General features: G+C 35.5%; 1 protein-coding gene across 6 annotated transcripts in view; it reads right to left on the reverse strand.

The window, feature by feature from the left end:
• TRAPPC8 (trafficking protein particle complex subunit 8) overlaps positions 1 to 18,899 on the reverse strand; it is an 85,666-nt gene extending 66,767 nt beyond the window's left edge. Inside the window, exons 1-5 of one of the 6 annotated variants that reach the window (XM_079109313.1) lie at positions 18,289 to 18,888; positions 11,732 to 11,926; positions 7,307 to 7,390; positions 4,014 to 4,103; positions 2,508 to 2,682 (exon numbers count right to left, since the gene is read on the reverse strand). In XM_079109313.1, the coding sequence (XP_078965439.1) occupies positions 2,508 to 2,682; positions 4,014 to 4,103; positions 7,307 to 7,390; positions 11,732 to 11,926; positions 18,289 to 18,445 (701 nt within the window). In that variant the 5' untranslated portion in view covers positions 18,446 to 18,888. Of the gene's footprint in view, positions 1 to 2,507; positions 2,683 to 4,013; positions 4,104 to 7,306; positions 7,391 to 11,731; positions 11,927 to 18,288 lie in introns of those variants that run through there. The other 5 variants (XM_079109314.1, XM_079109315.1, XM_079109316.1 and 2 more) reach the window with 5 other exon arrangements.
• Between the last annotated feature and the right edge of the window lie 466 nt (positions 18,900 to 19,365).

The following is a 19,365-nucleotide window of genomic DNA, read 5'->3' on the forward strand; positions in this document are numbered from 1 at the left end:
TGTATTCTTACTGACATTTTGGATATCACCTTAAAGCAGAGTTACCAAAGTAGGTTCCATGGAGTAAAAAATTCTGCAAGATATTCCTGTTAGTCAAAAGAATATCGGGTGATCAAACTAGTTTGAGGAAACCACAAAAAAACAAAACAAATTCCTTTACAGGAAACCATCTCTGAGTTTTCTATGAGCCAATGTACACTATGACTTACCAATCCAGCTTAAACTCATAAACCAGCAGCCCTTCCTCTCAGGGGACTATTCTTCAGGAAATATAACTTCAGGGAATTTTTAAAGAACATTTGTCAATAAACAAAAGAAAATTAGCTGGGCTCAGCGGCACATGCCTATAATCCCAACTACATAAAGGAGGCTAAATCAGGAAGAATGCAAATTTGAGGCCAGCCTCAGCAATTTAGCAAGATGCTATCTCAAAATTAAATAAAAAGGATTGGGGTACATTGTAGTTCAGAGGTGAACTGCCCCTGGGTTCAATGCCAGTACTGGGGATAGGTACATATGAATGCCTATGAATCTAAAGGAATATGGTAAGGAAGGGGGGCAAGGAAGGAGAAATTATCTTCAAAATCTCACAAAACAAGACATAGTTCAAAGGAATAAAAGGAGGGGAAAAGAAACAGTCAAGAAATGTATTACACAAAATCCACTTATTTTTCTTACGAAATTTACAGTAGTTAAATTTATGAGCTGTTTAAACATACTAGTTTACTAGGTTGCTGATAGGTAAGATAATTCAATTCAAATGATAACACAGCCTAAAAGCAAACAGTACAAACTATGGGAAATGAAATTTGGGTCCATAGAGCTAAACCAGTTTAAATGGGTGTTTTTCAATCAGCCATCTGGTGGGGACTAGAACCCTAGAAAACCTAAAAGATTATTCAAATGCAAATGCTGATACTATACATAACAAATCTAGCAAACAACTAAATCATATTATACTCTATAAAGCCTAAATTAATAAGCTATAAAAAATTATATAAACATAGAAATATGTGTATGTACACACACTCAAGTATAATAAATCAAACTCCAGTTCACTGTACCAAATAATACCACTAAAAATAAAAACCACTGATCTAATTACTTGAATTACTACTTAAGTATCCTTATAACAACCATTTAATATGTAAGATATAAACCATATTGAACTCACAGAAACTAATTTTAATAGTTCAAATTATTTCTATTTATATAGTATACTTTATCCAATAAGGCTAAAGACATTTTGAAAAATTCTAAAGATGAATCCTCAAAGTAATTCTTTGGTTCTATTGAGTTTACTTTGTTTAAAAATGATGGTTAGCAGAGGGTGTAGCTCAGTGTAAAGAATGTGCTTAGTATGCCCAAAGTCCTAAGTTCGATACCCAGCACCCAATACATAATGGTTTGTGCTCAGAACACAGGTAAGAAATGATTATAAAATTAGATATCCTAAATGACACTGAGGTATCAGAATAACAGGGGCTGGGGATGAAGCTTAGTGGTACACTTGCCCAGAAACACTGGAATAATACTATGAAATGGAAGATTAGTTTGATCCACACCTTGAAAAAAAAAAAAGTCAAAATAAACTACAAAGTCAAAAAAGAAAAACTCCTTTTAATATTTATTTTTCAAGAATTTTTTTTTTTTTAACACAACTGATTCATGAATCCCAGAGGTAGAAGTGCTACTGCAAAACACCAACAATGACTATTAAAGGAAACATAAGAAAGAAATGCTTGGATTTGTTTTTTGTTTTGTTTTGTTTTGTTTTTTGGTACTGGGGATTGAACCCAGAGGCACTTTAGCAAGGAGCTACATCCCTTTTAATTTTTTATTTTGAGACACGGTCTCCATAAGTTGTTCAAGGTCTCACTAAGTTGCTGAGGCCAGCCTCAAACTTTCGATCCTCCTACCTCCCTGGATTACAGGCATGCACCACCAAACCTGGCTTTACAATGTTTTTGAAACTATGAAGAAAATCAAGGCTGGACAAGAAAAGAGATAGTGAAAACATAAGTGCTCTAAGTAACAGTGCACAGTGTAAAAAAGGGGAAACTAGGAAGGGAAAAGGGAAAAAATGAGAAATAATTTTACATGAAGTAAGAAATAACAATTAAGGTCTACTGGTACAGAACAGCAAGTGTTCTTAAACAAAGACTGTGTAAGAGACATATTGAAAAGAGTTTAGGTATACTTATGAAAGCTACATTAAATGACTTAGTTGTTGGATATAACTCCAAAAAAAGGTAAAACTAAATATATTATTAATAAATTTATACTATAACAACTTTTTTTTTTTTTTTTTTGGCAGGGCTGGGGATTGAACCCAGGGCCTTGTGCTTGTGAGGCAAGCACTCTACCAACTGAGCTATATCCCCAGCTACTATAACAAATTTTTATTTTGGGGGTAAAAAATAAATACAAAATTTAAACAAGCAATGTCCAAGTTAATGTTAAATCATTTAATAAGAAAAAAAATAAAATTTTAAAATAAAACTTACCTCTGTTCATCTCCTGCGCTTATATCATGTAAAAGTACATAATATTTAAGCGTATTTGGTATAAACCACTTAGGGTAGGAATAATCATTGTTGTGCTGAATTCGATGCTGCTCTTGTGACAATTTTGAAAACTGTTCCATAGGTTCAACTTCATTAGATGATGCTACCAACATACCTTATAAACCATGTTATTAAGGTAATTATCACTTATTGCTGAATAGTGTCATCTTATTAAGATAAGGAGATATTTCCCAGCCAGGAAAAAAAAAAATGGTTTCACAGATTTTCACTGCAAGCACAAAATAATTTCTCCAACACTTCAAAGTAATTCAAAGTTCTAAATCTTAAAGATTTTTTGTTCAGAGTTTTTAGGTTATTTACATGTTCAATAGGAAATTCCTAAAATGGACAATATCAAAATCATATAACTATCAACATCAAGACAGATTCTGGAAATCATGTTTATCTCCTCCATTCTGCCTCAGTGCAATTTCATACACTATACTATTTAACTTTTCTCTGCAACTTGTCAAGAAATTTAAAAAGCCATAATTAAAGGAAGATTAAAAAGATTATTAAGGCAAGTATGGAGGAAGGAACTACTGTATAGAGGGTAAAGAGGGGTGGGAGGGGTGGGGGGAAGGGAAAAAATAACAGAATGAATCAAACAACATTGCTCTATGTAAATTTATGATTACACAAATGGTATGCCTTTACGCCATGTACAAACAGAGAAACAACATGTATCCCATTTGTTTACAATAAAAAAAAAAAAAAAGATTATTAAGTATATGGAAAGTTTTTTTAAAATATGAGTTTCAAAGCAACAAATTCTGCAGCGAACATTAAAGCAGTTAACACTGACCATTCATCCTTTCTCTTTCAAATTGCTAAAAATTTATTAAGCATGAAATATTCAAGCTAGAAAAATAAGAAAAATAATAAGCGAATTCTGAAGTCTTATAATTAAAGTAAATCAAAAACTAATTAATTATAGAAGTTATATATTAAGTATGCCATTTAACAAAAAAACAACAAAAACTTGATACATAATCGATAAAAAATAATTTCTCACTGGGTACAGTGGTACACACCTATAATCCTAGTGACTTGAAAGGCTGAGGCAGAAAGATCGCTCATTCAGACTAGTCTCAACAACTTAGCAAGACCCTCAGCAACTTAGGAGACTGTTGCAAAAAAATTAAAAGGACTAGAGATGTATCTCAGTGGTAAAGTACCCCTTGGTTCAATCCCCAGTAACAAAAATATTAATTGTTTTTATAAATGTTAATAATAATTACGATTTCTCAGCCTTGTATATAGCTCAGTAGTAGAGTACTTGACTAGCATGCTCCAGGCCCTGGGTTCAGTCCCCAGTAATGACAAAAATAACAATAATTTCTGTACTCTCTATAGCCCTTCAATAATTTCAACTTCATTCAACTATTTCTAAGAGTAATAACTTCCATAATATTTTATTTCAAGAGAACTTAAAGTAAAGGATACATGCTAAATAGTGGTTCAGAAATTCATGATCTGACGCTGGCATCGACTGAAGAAAGGTCTCTCTATAAGACTCAAACCACGGAGTAGTAGCTAAAATTAGCAATATATAAAGTTAGAATTCCTCAATAGAATCAGTTTACAACAAATGAAATTTCAATTCCATATTCTTAAAAGGTATTAAAAATGATAATTTTTATTAGTAAACAAGCATTTTCACCTGTCTTTAAGATATATCACATATATATATAGAGAGAGAGCCATTCACACAAATATATTCATACATTAGAGTATATATTTGCAAAAATAAAACAGTTATTCCCAAACCTCTACACAACCCACTTACTATTAGTGCTCTAATATAACCTAGGTGAATAAAAATATTTCAGAAACAAAGTTTTGTGCTACTAATCACATTGTCATAAGTAGATCCTATTCATAAACTATCACTTTAGAGTCTGGTTCTCAACTGAGGTTGATTTTAACCCCTGGGGAAACATTTAGCAGTATCCGGAGGTATTTCTGGTTGTTACAACTGGAGGTGGACAGTGCCTACTGGCCTCTAGGGAAAGAGGTGAGGAAAATAAAAACATTATACAATGCACAGGACAAGATACCCCAGACAAATAATTATCTGGCTCAAAATGTCAATACTGATGTTGTGGATAAACTCTAGAATTTGATTCTTCGAGTAAGACTGTAATAAAGTCTCTTTAAAGGGAATTTCAAAGGATACTTACCTTATAATCAAATACAAAGCTGAGTATTTTCATTTTTTGTATAAATGTATATCAATCATGATTCTTGGAATGCCAACTCTTGCTTGCCCCATTCCAATAACTTTATATTACATCTAGTCGTTTGTCATTTGAACTTATTTGACTTTACTAGGCTTAAGCAGATTATCTAAATCAGTTTCACTAAAAAGGAAACTCCACTCCTACTATTGGTGCTGAATAACAAACCTCACATTCTCTGTTTTCATCTTAACTATTGAAACACAGGAAATGTTTACAGCTTATATTATAATACTACATTAAATGACTGGAGGGTTGACCAAACAGTGTATCTAACCTGGTGCCAAATATACAAAAATTTAGTCTCAACAAATGTGTTATGAAAACAACCCATATATTGTAGTCTGATTAGGAGTCATATTATTATAATAATTTCAGGTTCACTACTATAAAAGAAGAAAAATATTCCTACAAATAGTACAATCTATACAAAAAAATGGCAAAAATTGGAGAATGAATGACAGACTAGTATCTGCTATTTACAAGAGGAAACCAATTTTCTCACTGACTAATAACATATTCTCTCCATCAAATCCGTCAAAAATAGTTTCTGCCTGCAAAACATTATATTTTCATTTAGTACCACTAGCATGAAAAAGAAGAGAGATAATGAAAACTGGTTAAATAAGAAGGTATCTCCACAGATATGGTAAAGTGACTATGAATATGTATATATTTTGATTATTTTTCTCTTTACCTTGTTGTATCATTGTTGCTTGAACTTAACAAATTATAGAGACACACTTCATGAGGAGGAGTATATTTTATAGTGGGGACTGGGAGTTCTAAATAAACAAAATAGATCTTCCAAAACAGCTGTTCATCACAACATTATCTATAATAACAAAATACTAGAAAACCCTCATGTCATCAGGAGGAGACAGGTAATATAAACTATGGTGCAACCATTAAATGGTACACTTAAGCAGCTATAGAAGTGGAAAACCTCTACATGCAGATACCAAATATTCTCCTAGATATATTAAGTTAAAAAAGAAAAAATGGAACAGAAAAATATGCATTTTTGTGTAAGAAAAGGAAGAAAACAAAGAGCAACACATGTATTTGTTTACATTTTCAAAAAAAATAATAGAAGAATAAACCTAATACTTTTGTGCTGCGGATGGAACTCAGTGTTAAGGGCTTGCCTAGCATTCATGAAGCCCTGAGTTCGATCCTCAGTACCACCAAAGCCAAACAAAGCAAAACAAACAAAAAACCTAATAGAATTAATTATCTATATGAGACAGGAAGAAGAAAAAGAAGGGAGGAAATGAGAAAGGGAAAGGGACATAGAAAGTGACTAGACCTCCTATACATTGTTTTATAGTTTGACTTTGAAACCAAAGAAATATATGTATAATTTAAAATTAAATCCAAAAGAAAAAAGAAAAGAAAAGGAAAAAAAGCACAGATACAACTTCTTAAATTGAAATAACTTTCTATATACTGACACAAAAAGATACTGGGTACTCAACTAAGGACATGAGAAGCAAAGGAATAATTTTAAATTATATATGGCAGAAATGGGTTTTAATCCTTAAGACAGGTCACCGTCAGATTAATAAGGTAAGTTTTCCTTTCAATCATATGTGAAGTTCTCCTTTCAGTCACATGTAAAGTTTTCCTTCACAGTCCTTCAAGGGCTGAGGACATACACACTGTGGTTCCTTTGTTCTCCTTTAATTTTGTTAAATGCCAATAAACCAAGGGCATCATTCTATTTTTTTACTTGTTCAAATGACCTTTTTTTTTTTTTTTTTGCAGAAAACAAAGGGAAAATGATAATTTTCATGTTAACAGGAGACTTCAACACTTAGCAACAATTCCTTCTCCTTAAAAAAATTTCTCTTATATTTATTTGAAGGTAAAAATCACTATTTTGCCTATCTTTTCCATCTCCGTATGTTCTTTTTTTTTTTTTTTATTAAAAATCATAAATTTACATAGGGCAATGTTATTTGATTCATTCTGTTATTTTTTTCCCTTCCCCCCACCCCAAAAGAGACGATGGAAGGTTGGGAGGCTCAGATTTGGTTTCCTTTGTTATTTCCACAATCCCACAGTGCTGGGGACTCGAACCCGGGCCTCGAGCATGCAAGGCAGGCACTCTACCAGATGGGCTATATGGCCTGCTATGTTCTTTATTTGAAACTGAAAGAGCAACCCTGTTATCCTACTAAAGTGTCTCTGTGCAGAATGTACTTTGTCTTGATAAGGAAGGGTAGTATGTTTTTCCTTATCAAACTAAGACACAGCCCAAACTATACTATTCAAGGACAAAACCCGGATTTAGCAGATATGTTGTAAATCAAGAGTAAACACAAGAGATAATAGGATAACAAAAGATGAACAGACATCATCAGATCTCCTTCATTTTAGAAAAATTAGACGTTACCTGGGATGAACAGGAAAAGTAGTAGTTGAGTAGGAAAAAAGACAATAGACAAGGAGAAGAGTGAGAACAATCTAGAAAACTGAGACCACCACAAGAAATACCTGTGTATAACGAGGATTCTTTCAATTCCATCAATGTGTCTTTCCAATTACTGTACCAAGGAACACTAGCTTTAATTGACCGATCTGATGAAGAAAATATGGCACTGTTAAGCTAGGCTTATGAGGTAAATGTCTAACATCTATTTCTTAAACAGAATGGATGAAGAGTATGCTGACTTAACATTAATTGTAAAAATCATAAGCATACTTCTAGTCATAGAATTAACACTTATTAAAATGGATTAAATTCCTTTTAATAATCTCCAAAGAGTATTATTTTGTATAATGGAATTTTATTCAAATGAATTAAGTACTTTATCACATTTCATTCCCAGTTTTCAAGGCCACAAAAATAAAGCTGTGGGCTGGGTTTGTGGCTCAGTAGTAGAGGGCATGTGCTTAGCATGCACATGTTCAGTCCCTAGCATGAAAATAAATACATAAATAAAGCTGAAAGGAGGTGGCTTAAAATTCAGGGAAAAAGCACAAAGAATAGTTTTATTTTTCTACTTATCCTAAACACTTGGAATTCTTTTAAAAATCTGCCTGAGTTCAGCTATAATAGTGCATCCACCTGCTTTTAAAGGCAAATAATCATCTTTCCTTTGTGTAGAGATATTGACAGGACCCTGAGAATGCAAATAATATAATCAGATAAAATAATTTCTTGCAATCAAATAATGACAAGACTTTTCCTATCGACTACTAACCTACTTTAATAAACTACTAAAAATAAATAAGGCCCCTTATACGCAGATGGCCAGACAGCAGATCTGAGAATCCTTCCCTGGAGAAAGTAAATGGCCCCAAGGAAAAGAGCTATAAGTAATAAACACTGGGCAATTTTCAAGCTTCTTCACAGCCTCATCAACCCAACAAGGAAGTCCACTAACAGATAAAGCTTTTCTTATGCCCAGTCAGGTTTTAATGTTTCAATTTGAAATAGAAAATAACACTACTGGCTTTTACCAAACATTTGAGGAAAGTCTCCAACAGAAAGAGATCAAAACAAACTGAAAAACGAGTAAGAAAAAGGAAACAAAACATAAGAAAACTTAAATAAAAAGTTAATAAAAATGTATTCATATCCTCAGAGTTAAGATACCACAACATGAAACAAGAACAGGCACAAAAAAAGGGAAATTCAGAAAACAGGAACAATCTCAAAAAAAAAAAAGAAGAAGAAGCCCATTAAAGAATTTCTACTGCCAAATAACAGTAGTTCCAGAAAGAGCAGGAAGAACAAGTAGAAAGCAAGTAATAAAGAATCTCTGAGCACAATTTCTTAAACTAAAGATTGTACTTTACCAGACTGCCAAAAGGAGTGAGCTCAAAGTGAAGAAGGAGTCATAAACAGGCCCAACATGGAATTTCAAAACAGCAGGGATAATATATTTCTAAAATCTTCTAAATGTTGGGGAGATAGAGGGAATATGTATCATAATGGCTTCTAGCTTCTTGAGAGCAATACTAGAAGCTTCTAGTGGGATGAATTCTGAGAAAGATTTCTAACTAAAACTGTATACAGTCAAACCATTAATCAACTATGTGAAGTAAGAACATTTTCTCAGATATTTGAGTCTCAAAATTTTTAACTCTTAAAAATTGCCAGTCTTCTCAGGCAGTTATTAAAGATGTCCCCTTCACCAAATCAATGAAATGCACAAAAAAAAGTATGAATGAAAGACAGTGAAGTGAAAAGGAAAGGCAATCCCTATGACAGCTATGGAATGAGCCTTGGGGAATAACCAGCCCAAGACAGAGCAGAACAGTGTTTAACAACTTTCATTTCATTACCTTTCCCCAATGAGTGTTTTTCAACTTTTTCCTAATCATCCCCTCCCCCAACAAATTTTTCCTTTTTTGCAGTGCTAGGGATCCAAACCAAGGGTTTGAATATGCTAAGCTCATGCTCTACCACTAAGCTACATTCCAGTCCCTACTGTCCAATATTATTTTTTTTTAAACCTTTCTTGAGATTTAACCCAAGACCTAACACATTATTAGGCAAGTGCTCTACCACTGAACTTCATCCCCAGCACTTTTTCTTTTGTTTTCAGATAGGGTCTCAATAAATTACCCAGATTGGCCTCAAACTTGTGTTCCTCCTGCCTCAGTCCCCTGAGTAGATGGCAGTACATGGTGCACCACCACACCCGGACCCCTAAATTTTTTAAAAATACCACATGTATACATGGACCAAGACACTTTGGAGAACCAAAACTATTACAGTATCCAAAAATTTCTGTCCCTCCCAAGAAGCAAGTTTCACCTCACTTGGGGATAATATCATCCTTGTCAAAAACGCATGGAACAGGAAGAGAAGACTTCTGCAAGAATTAACATTATTTTACAAATTAATCATATTTTTAAATTCTCCTGAGAAATTTTGCGAGACCACAGTGAATATTAACCAGAAATCGTGGAAACTGCATTTGGGACATGAAAAAAAAGGAAGAGGAGTAATTAAGCTAAGTCCTCCTTAATCATAATTAGAAGTCAATAAATAAAATTTAAAATTAAGACATAGACAACACTATAAAAATATTACTTAGAACACATAATACCAGAAGAAAACACTAAGGGAAATGGTATATCAGAGAGGGGAAAGCTGAGCACTGCTATTTTTTCCATACAGATCTTTTCAGCATTACACCTATGTATATACATTATTTTGATAAACATGTTTTTAAAGAAAAAGGGAGAAGTGCTTTGGAGGTCAAGAAAACATTTATATTATAAAACAGATACTTTTATTTTTAATATATGATAGGCAATACCTGTGTCCTCTTAGCACTTTAGCATATCAGCTATGCCATATCTATATTTATAATGTATTGTGATTATAATGTATTATCAATTAGAATGCACTATGATTACTGATTATCTCCCTACTAGATTAAGAACTGATAAAACGTGTCTTGTATCTCAATGTAAAAAAGCATCTCTATATCTCAATGTAAAGCATAAAGCAGGAAATCAATAAATATTGGTTGAATGAACAACAAATAATGTTAAAACCCCATAAAATGGAATCACAGGATTAAAGGTCTAAGAACAGTCTTAAGAAACAATTAGCCAAACTTTTGTTTTCAGAGACTGAAATAAAGTCTCTCAGAAACATTAAGTGATTTATTCAAGTCATCTAATTAACTAATGATATGGTAGACTAAGAACTTAAGACACTAAAGCATTGGATTCCTTGTCATTCACACTACACCACCATAGCAGGACAAATTCAAGCATCACTACTTTCTCTGGGCAATGTCCAAGTTTCCACACCATGTTAAAAACATTGTTCAGGTGGGCCTAGGAGCACATACTTGTAATCCCAGCTACTCCACAGGCTGAGGCAGGAGAATCACAAATTTAAGATCAGCCTAGGCAATTCAGTGAGACCCTGTTTCAAAATAAAAATTAAAAAGGGCTAGATGTATAGCTCAGTGGTAGAGCACCAATGGATTCAAAAACCAACATCGCAAATAAATGCCAGGAACTTATCAAAGTAGGTACCCTAAAATTCAGATTTGATTAGTAAAAAGAATCATTATATTGTAAATCAAACTGAATCTCAGATGTATAGTGTATGCTTACCACGGACAAGACCCTGAGGTCATCCCTCACACCAAAAAAATAAGAAAATTAAATTACCAAATTAACCTACCCTGCTGGAATTGAAATTAATGGCAAAGAAAGAAGAAATTACAGGACATTTAATCAAAATAATTTTACAAATAGTACTAACCATACAAACTAAAACATGCTATTTAAATTCTCCATAGGTGCAGGAAATTTTTCAAAAGCTTTTAAGAGATAAATTAGATAAATTATACTGGGTTAAAAAGATTATTTTAAGAGGTTGTTGAAAGATTGTAACTAGGTGAAGTTCTTCTAATCCTTTCCCTTTAAAATCTGTTCCATCTTCTTTCAGTAAGTTAAGATTTTAATATTGGAAAGGAATCATATCAAATGCAGCTAACTTATTGTACATATTAGTATATTATTTCACTTACCAGTCTTGTTATGAAAAAATTTACCATTTAAATCAGATTAAGAAGCACTCATAAAAGATTATGCATTTGTACATATTTTATAAACATTTCCTCCACTTAACAGCAAACAAGATTAAAACAACAATAAATGTAATGTTTTTATTTAATTATATTATTTCCACATCACAAAAAATGTTATCTACTGTTTTTCATTGAAAAAATATTTATTACACACATTCTCGGTATTAGGTACAAGAATAAAATAAAGAGCCAAAATTCCTGGGATTGTTTTTAAATATTGTACTATAGGCCCAGGCTCTAGCACTTCATAAAAACACTTAAATATCTATTGAATGATCTCCAAGTCACAGAATTACTTTTTCTAACAAAAGAAAATTTCATTCAAAAAATAATAATAAATCTTATTACATACCACTGATGTTAAGGTCATAATCTCCTGCTGTAATCACATTAGCTACTAATCCTTCTGCAGGCTGACTGCCAGAAACAACATCATTCAAAAGCTTCCGAATGGCTCCAGGCTGAGGTGGTTGGGTGATAATGTTGCTCACTGCTATCTTCAAATTTTTAATTATGTGAAGCTGATTATTAGGATCTCTCATATGAACTTTAAAAGAGAGAAAGAAACTTGAAATTAATTCTACACAATGCACAAGAAATCAAAATTGGTTTAATGGTTTTCAAGCAAAAAGCCTGCTCAAGTCAGAAACTAGGAATTCCAAGTGGAATACTTCCAGAAATACAACTAATTTACAATATTCCCTTCCATACCAAAAGAGCTAGACAGACAGACAGCCTATTAACCATTAGGTTACTTCCTCTCATATTATGCTGTCACTCACAATTTCCCTAGAGTAGGTACTTTCCTTTCTCCTACATTTAGAGTAACCAAAAAGTAACCACCGTCCATTCAAACCTCTAATTTGACCTCACCCTAAGGATGATCTGGCCAGAGTAAGGTCTGTGGTGGTCTCTATGTCTCAATGAAATCAGAGTAGGAAATCAATAATAAAGGGAAATTAAATGCTGTAAATAAGCTTTGCTATTCTTTCCCTAGTCTTCTGTCTTCGTTCTATTTTACTATCATAAAAATCAGTGCCCAGCTGGACATGGTGGTTCATGCCTATAATTCCAGTGACTCCAGAGGCAAGCCTACGCAACTCAGCAAGATCCTGCCTCAAAAAACAGAAAGGGCTGCATATGTAGCTTGGTGGTAAAGTACCTCTGGATTCAATCCCCAATACTGGAACAAAAAACAAAAAATCAATTATTACTCAGGGGTAAGAGACTGATAGTAAGGGAGGCTGGGCATGTGTAGTAATAGGTATATGTGGGTACTCCACTTTGTGCCAAGTTGTGCTGAAAGCCTGAAACTGGTATAAAAAAATAAAACATCTTCTTTAAAATAATCAATGCTCAAATCCCTTCTTATTCCAGTCCTGCCTATCTGCTATAGTCCTTGTTTCAGTCTATGGAATTTGTAAACAGTGGTTCAGAGCTGCAAGACAAGGAATAAATTCTGAAATAACTGAAGCAACACAGTACCCAAAGTACAGAGTTGAAAATATAAGCATATCTTTTTAATGTATCAAACATGATGATTAGTTTCCAGAGTAATATTAGAAGCAGTCCATTATAAAGATTAAAGACCCAGCTTGTAGAGTCATACCTTAATTTAAATCCCAACACAACACTTATTAACTGGGTTATACTGAACAACTTTCTTAATTGTTCTGTGCTTCAATTTCCTCATCTGTTACATGTGATTACTACCTACTTCAAGGGATTATTTTAAGGATTTATTTCAGATAGTAAGTGTAAAGCACAGAACACCATGCCTGATAAGTAGTATGAAGAACAGCCAGTCCTCATCATCTATTCTGTCTTTATCATGGATCATCATACACAAAGAGGCAACTTAGAAGCAAGACTGGGCAACTTAGCAAGACCCTGCTTCAAAATAAAAAATAGAAAGGGTTGCAGATGTAGCTCAGGGGTAACTGCGATAACTGGTTTTGGGTACCTACCCACACATACACACAATTTTTTTTTCTCAGTGGAAAATGCTTTATGCCAAACGAGCTTTTAAAAGTTCAGGCTTACCTACACTTTAAGTAGTTATAAAGACTGTCTGTATAAATATCCTATTATTTCTCCATCAATTCCTAAAATTTTTAATCAAAACAAGACTAAAAATTTTAAAATACTATGTAAGTCATGAATATCTATATTGTAAATATATGTACACAAAGTATACATGCGAATTCCATTCAGAGTGATTATCTATGATTACAGAAGGATGAAATGAGACCAAGGCAATACAGAAAGGGAATTTCACTCTTATCTGTAATTGTTTGCTTTCTTTTTAAAGGAAAGGAAAAGATAAAAAGCAAAGATGACAGAGGGTTAATATTTGCTGAAGCAATGGAGAGCTGGATGTTTCTTCTGTTCTCTACATTCTTCAGTAATTGTTATGTTTTCCTAATTTAAATAAACACATACAGGCCTCTCCCTAATTAAACTTCCCAGCTGGTCTAATTACATAACAGAAATAAATAAACAAACCCCAAGAGTACTATGGTACATTTCTGATATCTTTAGGAATATACTATACAAGTATTTTCCTTAAAGTTGGACCATAATTATCAAACAACTTAAGTAGCCATATGTGTATTAAACCTTCCTTTGGGGGCTAGGGATGTGGCTCTACAATGGAGTGCCTGCCTAGCACTTCACTGATACAAAAAATAAAACCTCTTCTTTAAAATAATCAATGTCCAAATCCCTTTCACTCTAGTGCCTCCACCTTGCTATAGTCCTTGCTTCAGTCTGAGATTTATAAACAGTGGTTCAGAGTTGTTGTATTCGGTTGTATTCTTAATTCAATTCTCTACACCATCACCACACACACAAATAAAATGACTTCAATTTTACTGAGTTTGATACTTGAAAACCTTGGAGATTAATTACCTGATTATAACAACATGGTAATTAAGATGAAATGTTTCTAAGTAAACAATATTTGAGAAAGCTAGAGGCATTAAGTATCTTTCAAAGATTATTTCCTACTTTAATCTGCTACTTTCCCTAGCTCATACAGAAACTATTCAAGATTTATGAAAAAATTTCATTACAATCTTTTTCATCCTTTAAATAAATTTAATCAACTTTCAAATACTTAACAAATATGAAAGCCATATATTTCAAAAGCTAGTGTTTAAGTGAAATTTTCTTAAAACTTATAGACTGTCTAAATGATATGTTGAACCACTGTTTAGAATTATCAAAAAACTATCGCTAAGCAAAAAACAATAAGGCTTGGTTAACTAAAACTAAATTACCACTCTTTGAACCAAATGGCCAGTGAAGATTCTTCAAAAACTGTGAAGGGTAGCTCAGTAGTAGTGGTGGAGTGCCTGACTAGCATACACAAGGCCCAGAGCTTCATCCTTAATACCACTGGGTGGGGGGGTAATTAAGATCACAACATGTGTATTGAACGAAGTTTATCAGTTAGGTCTCCAACATTTATCAAGGATATAAAAAACAAGCTGAGCGCAGTAATCCCAGAGGCTCAAGAGGCTGAGGCAGGAGGATCATGAGTTCAAAGCCAGCCTCAGCAACTTAGCACAGCACTAAGCAACTGTGAGACCCTGTCTCAAAATAAAATACAAAAAAGGGCTGGGGATATATATATATATATATATATAAAACCATTCTTTAAAAGAACCATTTTTAATATAATATAAGAAATACCCTTCAGGTTTTAAAAATGTATATAAGGAACCTAAAATGGCTCTCCATTGAATAAGACTTCAAGCCTAAACATTATTAAGATCACACACATGAATGGTACTCAAATTTATCTAACAACCTCTCTTCAGTATAGCTTTAAACCATGTTCTTCCACTGAAACCTAAAAATAGGTTTCCCAAAAATACTTGGCACTGTATTGACAATACATAATCTTGGCAGTCAAAGCAAATTTTTACCTTAACAGCATACCTGCAGGCCAGAAATGGAATCTAGTTGTCCTTTTTTTTTTAAACATTCCTTTCTCTTTGTAGGAAAACGTTAAGCTTGTTTTAATTGTATTCTTAAATAATATTGCCTTAAGTGATATTCTAATGCCTTACTGCCTAAATAAAAGCTAGCTTTGAGGAATCACCACAAGACAAAAAGGAGCCTGTTTCAAATGATAAAAATCCCAAAACATATTTACCAGAAAAAAACTTAAACCACAGAAAAATTAAGTCCCTTTCATCAAATTCCTAATGCCACCACCATAGTCCATATCTTAATCATCTTAAATGTTAAAATTTATATCAACTTTTATCATTCTCGTAAACCACACAACTCATTTACCTCCCAAAATTTCACTGCCTTGCCTCACATTTACCATTGGATATCTAAAAATCCTCTTCCCAGAATTCAAGGTCCTCCTTATCTAGGCATTCTTCCTTACCATTCTATACCCCAACAGAAATAGTTCCCCACAGTTCCCCAGCCACTGAATCATAATTTATACCTTTTGCCCTTACCATTCTGACCCCAAAATCCCCTCCCCCATAGGGAATGATTGCCCTGTTCCTTTCCACCATTTCTCCAACTATCATTAACATATACTTCATTAGGCTCCTTCCCTAAATCTTTCCCAGTCTGTGGAAATCAAGTGTACTGATACTGAATCTCTCTGCACTATCCAATATGAGAAGGCACCTGTGTCTGACTGAGCACTTGAAATATTTCTATGCCATAGACTTAAGTGTGAAACAAACCAAATTTCAAAGACCTAGCAATAAAAGTGAATGTAAAATATCCCATTAATATCTTACACTGAATACCTACTGAAACGGTAAAACTTCAGAAATAATTGAGTTAAAATATGATGTAGTATTCAAACTAATCTCACCTGGGCTGGGGTGTAGCTCAAGTAGCAGAGAGGTTTGCTCAGTATTCAAGAAGCCTCGAGTTCAATCCACAGGGCACACATATATACATACAGACATACACACACACACACACACACCCTCACCATTTCTTTTTTTTTAGTTGTTTAATGGATACTAAATATTTTTAATTATATACATGACTCATATGGGGGCAGGGGGTTTGCGGGGAGCTGATGCTAGAGATCAAACCCAGTGCCTCCTGCATGCCAGGCAAGTATCTACCCCGAGCAGACCCTTGGATTATATTTTTATTGGGCAGCACTGCTCTTCAGTATGAATAAATAATTCTCCACACTGACAGGAGATAATGTGATGATTATGAACACAATGTCTTGATTCACATTGCATATTTTCAAATCTTTCCCAAATGTAAGACCGTGGACAAGTTAAGACTTCTGTGCCTCAATGCCCTCAAATTCAAAATGGCAATAATAATGAAGGATTCAATGCACATTAAAACAGAAAAGCCACATAAACCAGGTATCAGGTATTAGCATTATGGTTTTTATTAACAACATAGGAAAGAGTACACACAACAAAGTCAAACTGGCACTCGAGTGTGTTTTTTAACAATCCATAAGAATGTAGGGCATTTTGTTGTTCTTGTTGACCTAGTTCAACATCAGAGGAGCTGAGACTAATGGCTAAGGTAGAAACAAGAAAATCCAAGAATTGCCAAACTCTGGGGCTTTGTATTTTTTTTCCCTTCTGTAGTTTTTTTTCCTTCCTTTTTTTGGAACAGTTCCCTCTTTAGATACAAAGCAAACTTGCAGCTATTTTCCTGAAGAAACACCTGTGGCATGTAAATACATGAAATTTATGGCAAAGCTCTGTTTTGGGTGGAGAAGTCACCATAACCAAAAAAACATCAGTCACTCACTTGACAAAAGGTTTATTAGAGAACCCTTCATTTATGCAGACCTTAACAAAGATCTTTACTTGTACTTTTTGTAATATTCTGTGTGCAAGATACTGGTTTAAAACACATTTATTACCCGAACTAATAAAATTCCAAATGATTTGACCAACATTCTTTGCCTTAAGAATCTAAAGTTAAAGAAAATAGGTAACTCCTCAATGAGAACACATTCTTCCTACAATTAAACATCTATCTGAAAAACCAAAATTTAGGACTTTCTATGGCTACAAGTCTAGATAACTTCAAATACCTCGATTAAATTAATCACGACTTGTCCTTAACTTCCTCATCCTTCAGGTAAAAGGTTGTTACAAGTTTTATTATTTACATACACTTTTTTTGTTTTCTTGAGAGGTTAAGCAAAATACTGTACACCTAAGAAAATATTTAGGCGGGAGGGAGCGGGTGGGGGAAGGAAAGATAGTAGAATGCAACACAGTATCATCCTATGATATGTATGATTACATGAATGGTATGAATCGACATTGTATAGGACTACAGAAATGAAAAGTTGTACCCCATTTGTGTACAATGAATCAAAATGCAGTCTGTAAAAATAAAAAAAATAAAATGTTCAAAGAAAAAAGTAAAATAGCTCAACAGAAGTTTAGACACATAAGCCTCAACGCTTAATTATAATAGTTAAAACAACTTTGAAAAGTCCACCTCAACAGTCAGGGGAAGATGACAAATCTTCCTTACGCTTTACACCCTGTCCATTTAATAGGCAACATCTTTCTACAATTGTTCCTTTGCAAGTTTGTCTAATTTCTTCCCTATAGCCCGTCCGAACAGTCCCAGTGCCCTAATCCAGAGCTCAGGTTTTCCTTTAATATTAATTACTTAACAACCCGGCTTGTCCGAGGAAGAAGCTAAGTGCCTACAAAAGCTGGAGGTTAGGAGAGCCCGGTCTTGACAACCTCACGCAAGGCCCCTCCTCCAGCCGCCACCTGGGGCACCGAGGGACCGCAGCCCCAGTCACCACTCTACCGGCTCCGGAACATAAACACCGCCTTTCTCTCCCCTGCCCGCCCCCAACTTCCTTCTCCCGGCCACGGCTTTACCAGAGCCCAGGGAAACAGGGAGGACAGCACATACCCTCGGAAGTGAGGCGAGAAAAGGGCTTAAGCAGCTCCGCGAAGCTGAGATGATTGAGACGAGTAAGCCGCTCTGCTTCCTCGCTGCACAGCGCGGCGACACAAGGAACGAAGGAGTCCGGGATTAGCTCCTGCACTGACTGTACGCACTGGGCCATCGCCGCGGCAGACGCAACGGTGGCGCCCGCCCTCCGGCCCACCCTCAGAGCAGATCCTGTGGCTGTGGCTGCGGCAGCTACCGCCGCCGCCCGCCGGCCTGCCCGGCCGGGCGGGGCCCCACACTGGAGCCTGGAGACAAGTAGAAGAAACAGACGACGCCGCCTCTGCTCCCAGGGCACACACCACTGATCCCCTCCCCGTCACCGCCGCCCCTCAGCGCTCTCCCCGGCGTCCTCACATTCCACCCTAGTAGGTGGAGACGCCGATAATCGCCACTCAGTCCTCCCGACAGCAAAACCTTGGTCACTGCCCGACCGGAACCGCCATGTTAAGGCCGAACCCTGACCCGCCGGCAGTACTGCTCCCGACAGCCCCTGCGCTCGCCCCTCACGTGACTGTCAAAGAAGGCGGTAGGGGCGGGGAAGAGAGCCGAGGTGAAGGAACTGAGAAGCGACGGAGGCCGGTTGGGAGGTTGAACCGGAAGAGGTGTGAAGGATGGGCAGCTGTGGGCGGGGCCGGGCGGGGCAGGCAAGCAACCTTAGGCGGTGTTCTCACGCTAGTATTTGACAGAGCCCAGCTGGGTGCTGCAGGAGAGCTAGCCAAGTTCTCGGTCTAGTTAGGCGCAGTCACAGCCATGAAGACCCCGGCTCACCTTCCTCTCAGGCTTGTCCTCTTTGGCTTCCCAAAGGGCTGCAGGGAGCAACTGATGGGAGGTTCGCGCTGCATTCTGCCCTCTCGCTTTGCCAGAAGGTGCGCTGCCTGCCAGCTACCCGGGGATTTTTCTCTGGCGCTGCCCAGGATAGACTGTGTATCCTTTGAACACAACCATACTTATAAAAATGAACGGCCACGTATGTGACCCCAGCCACTGAGCAGAAAGTATGCTATCGTGGGTACTGCAGTTAACACCAGTGTAAGG

Source organism: Sciurus vulgaris, assembly GCF_902686455.1.
Source record: "Sciurus vulgaris genome assembly, chromosome: 13".
NCBI lineage: Eukaryota > Metazoa > Chordata > Mammalia > Rodentia > Sciuridae > Sciurus > Sciurus vulgaris.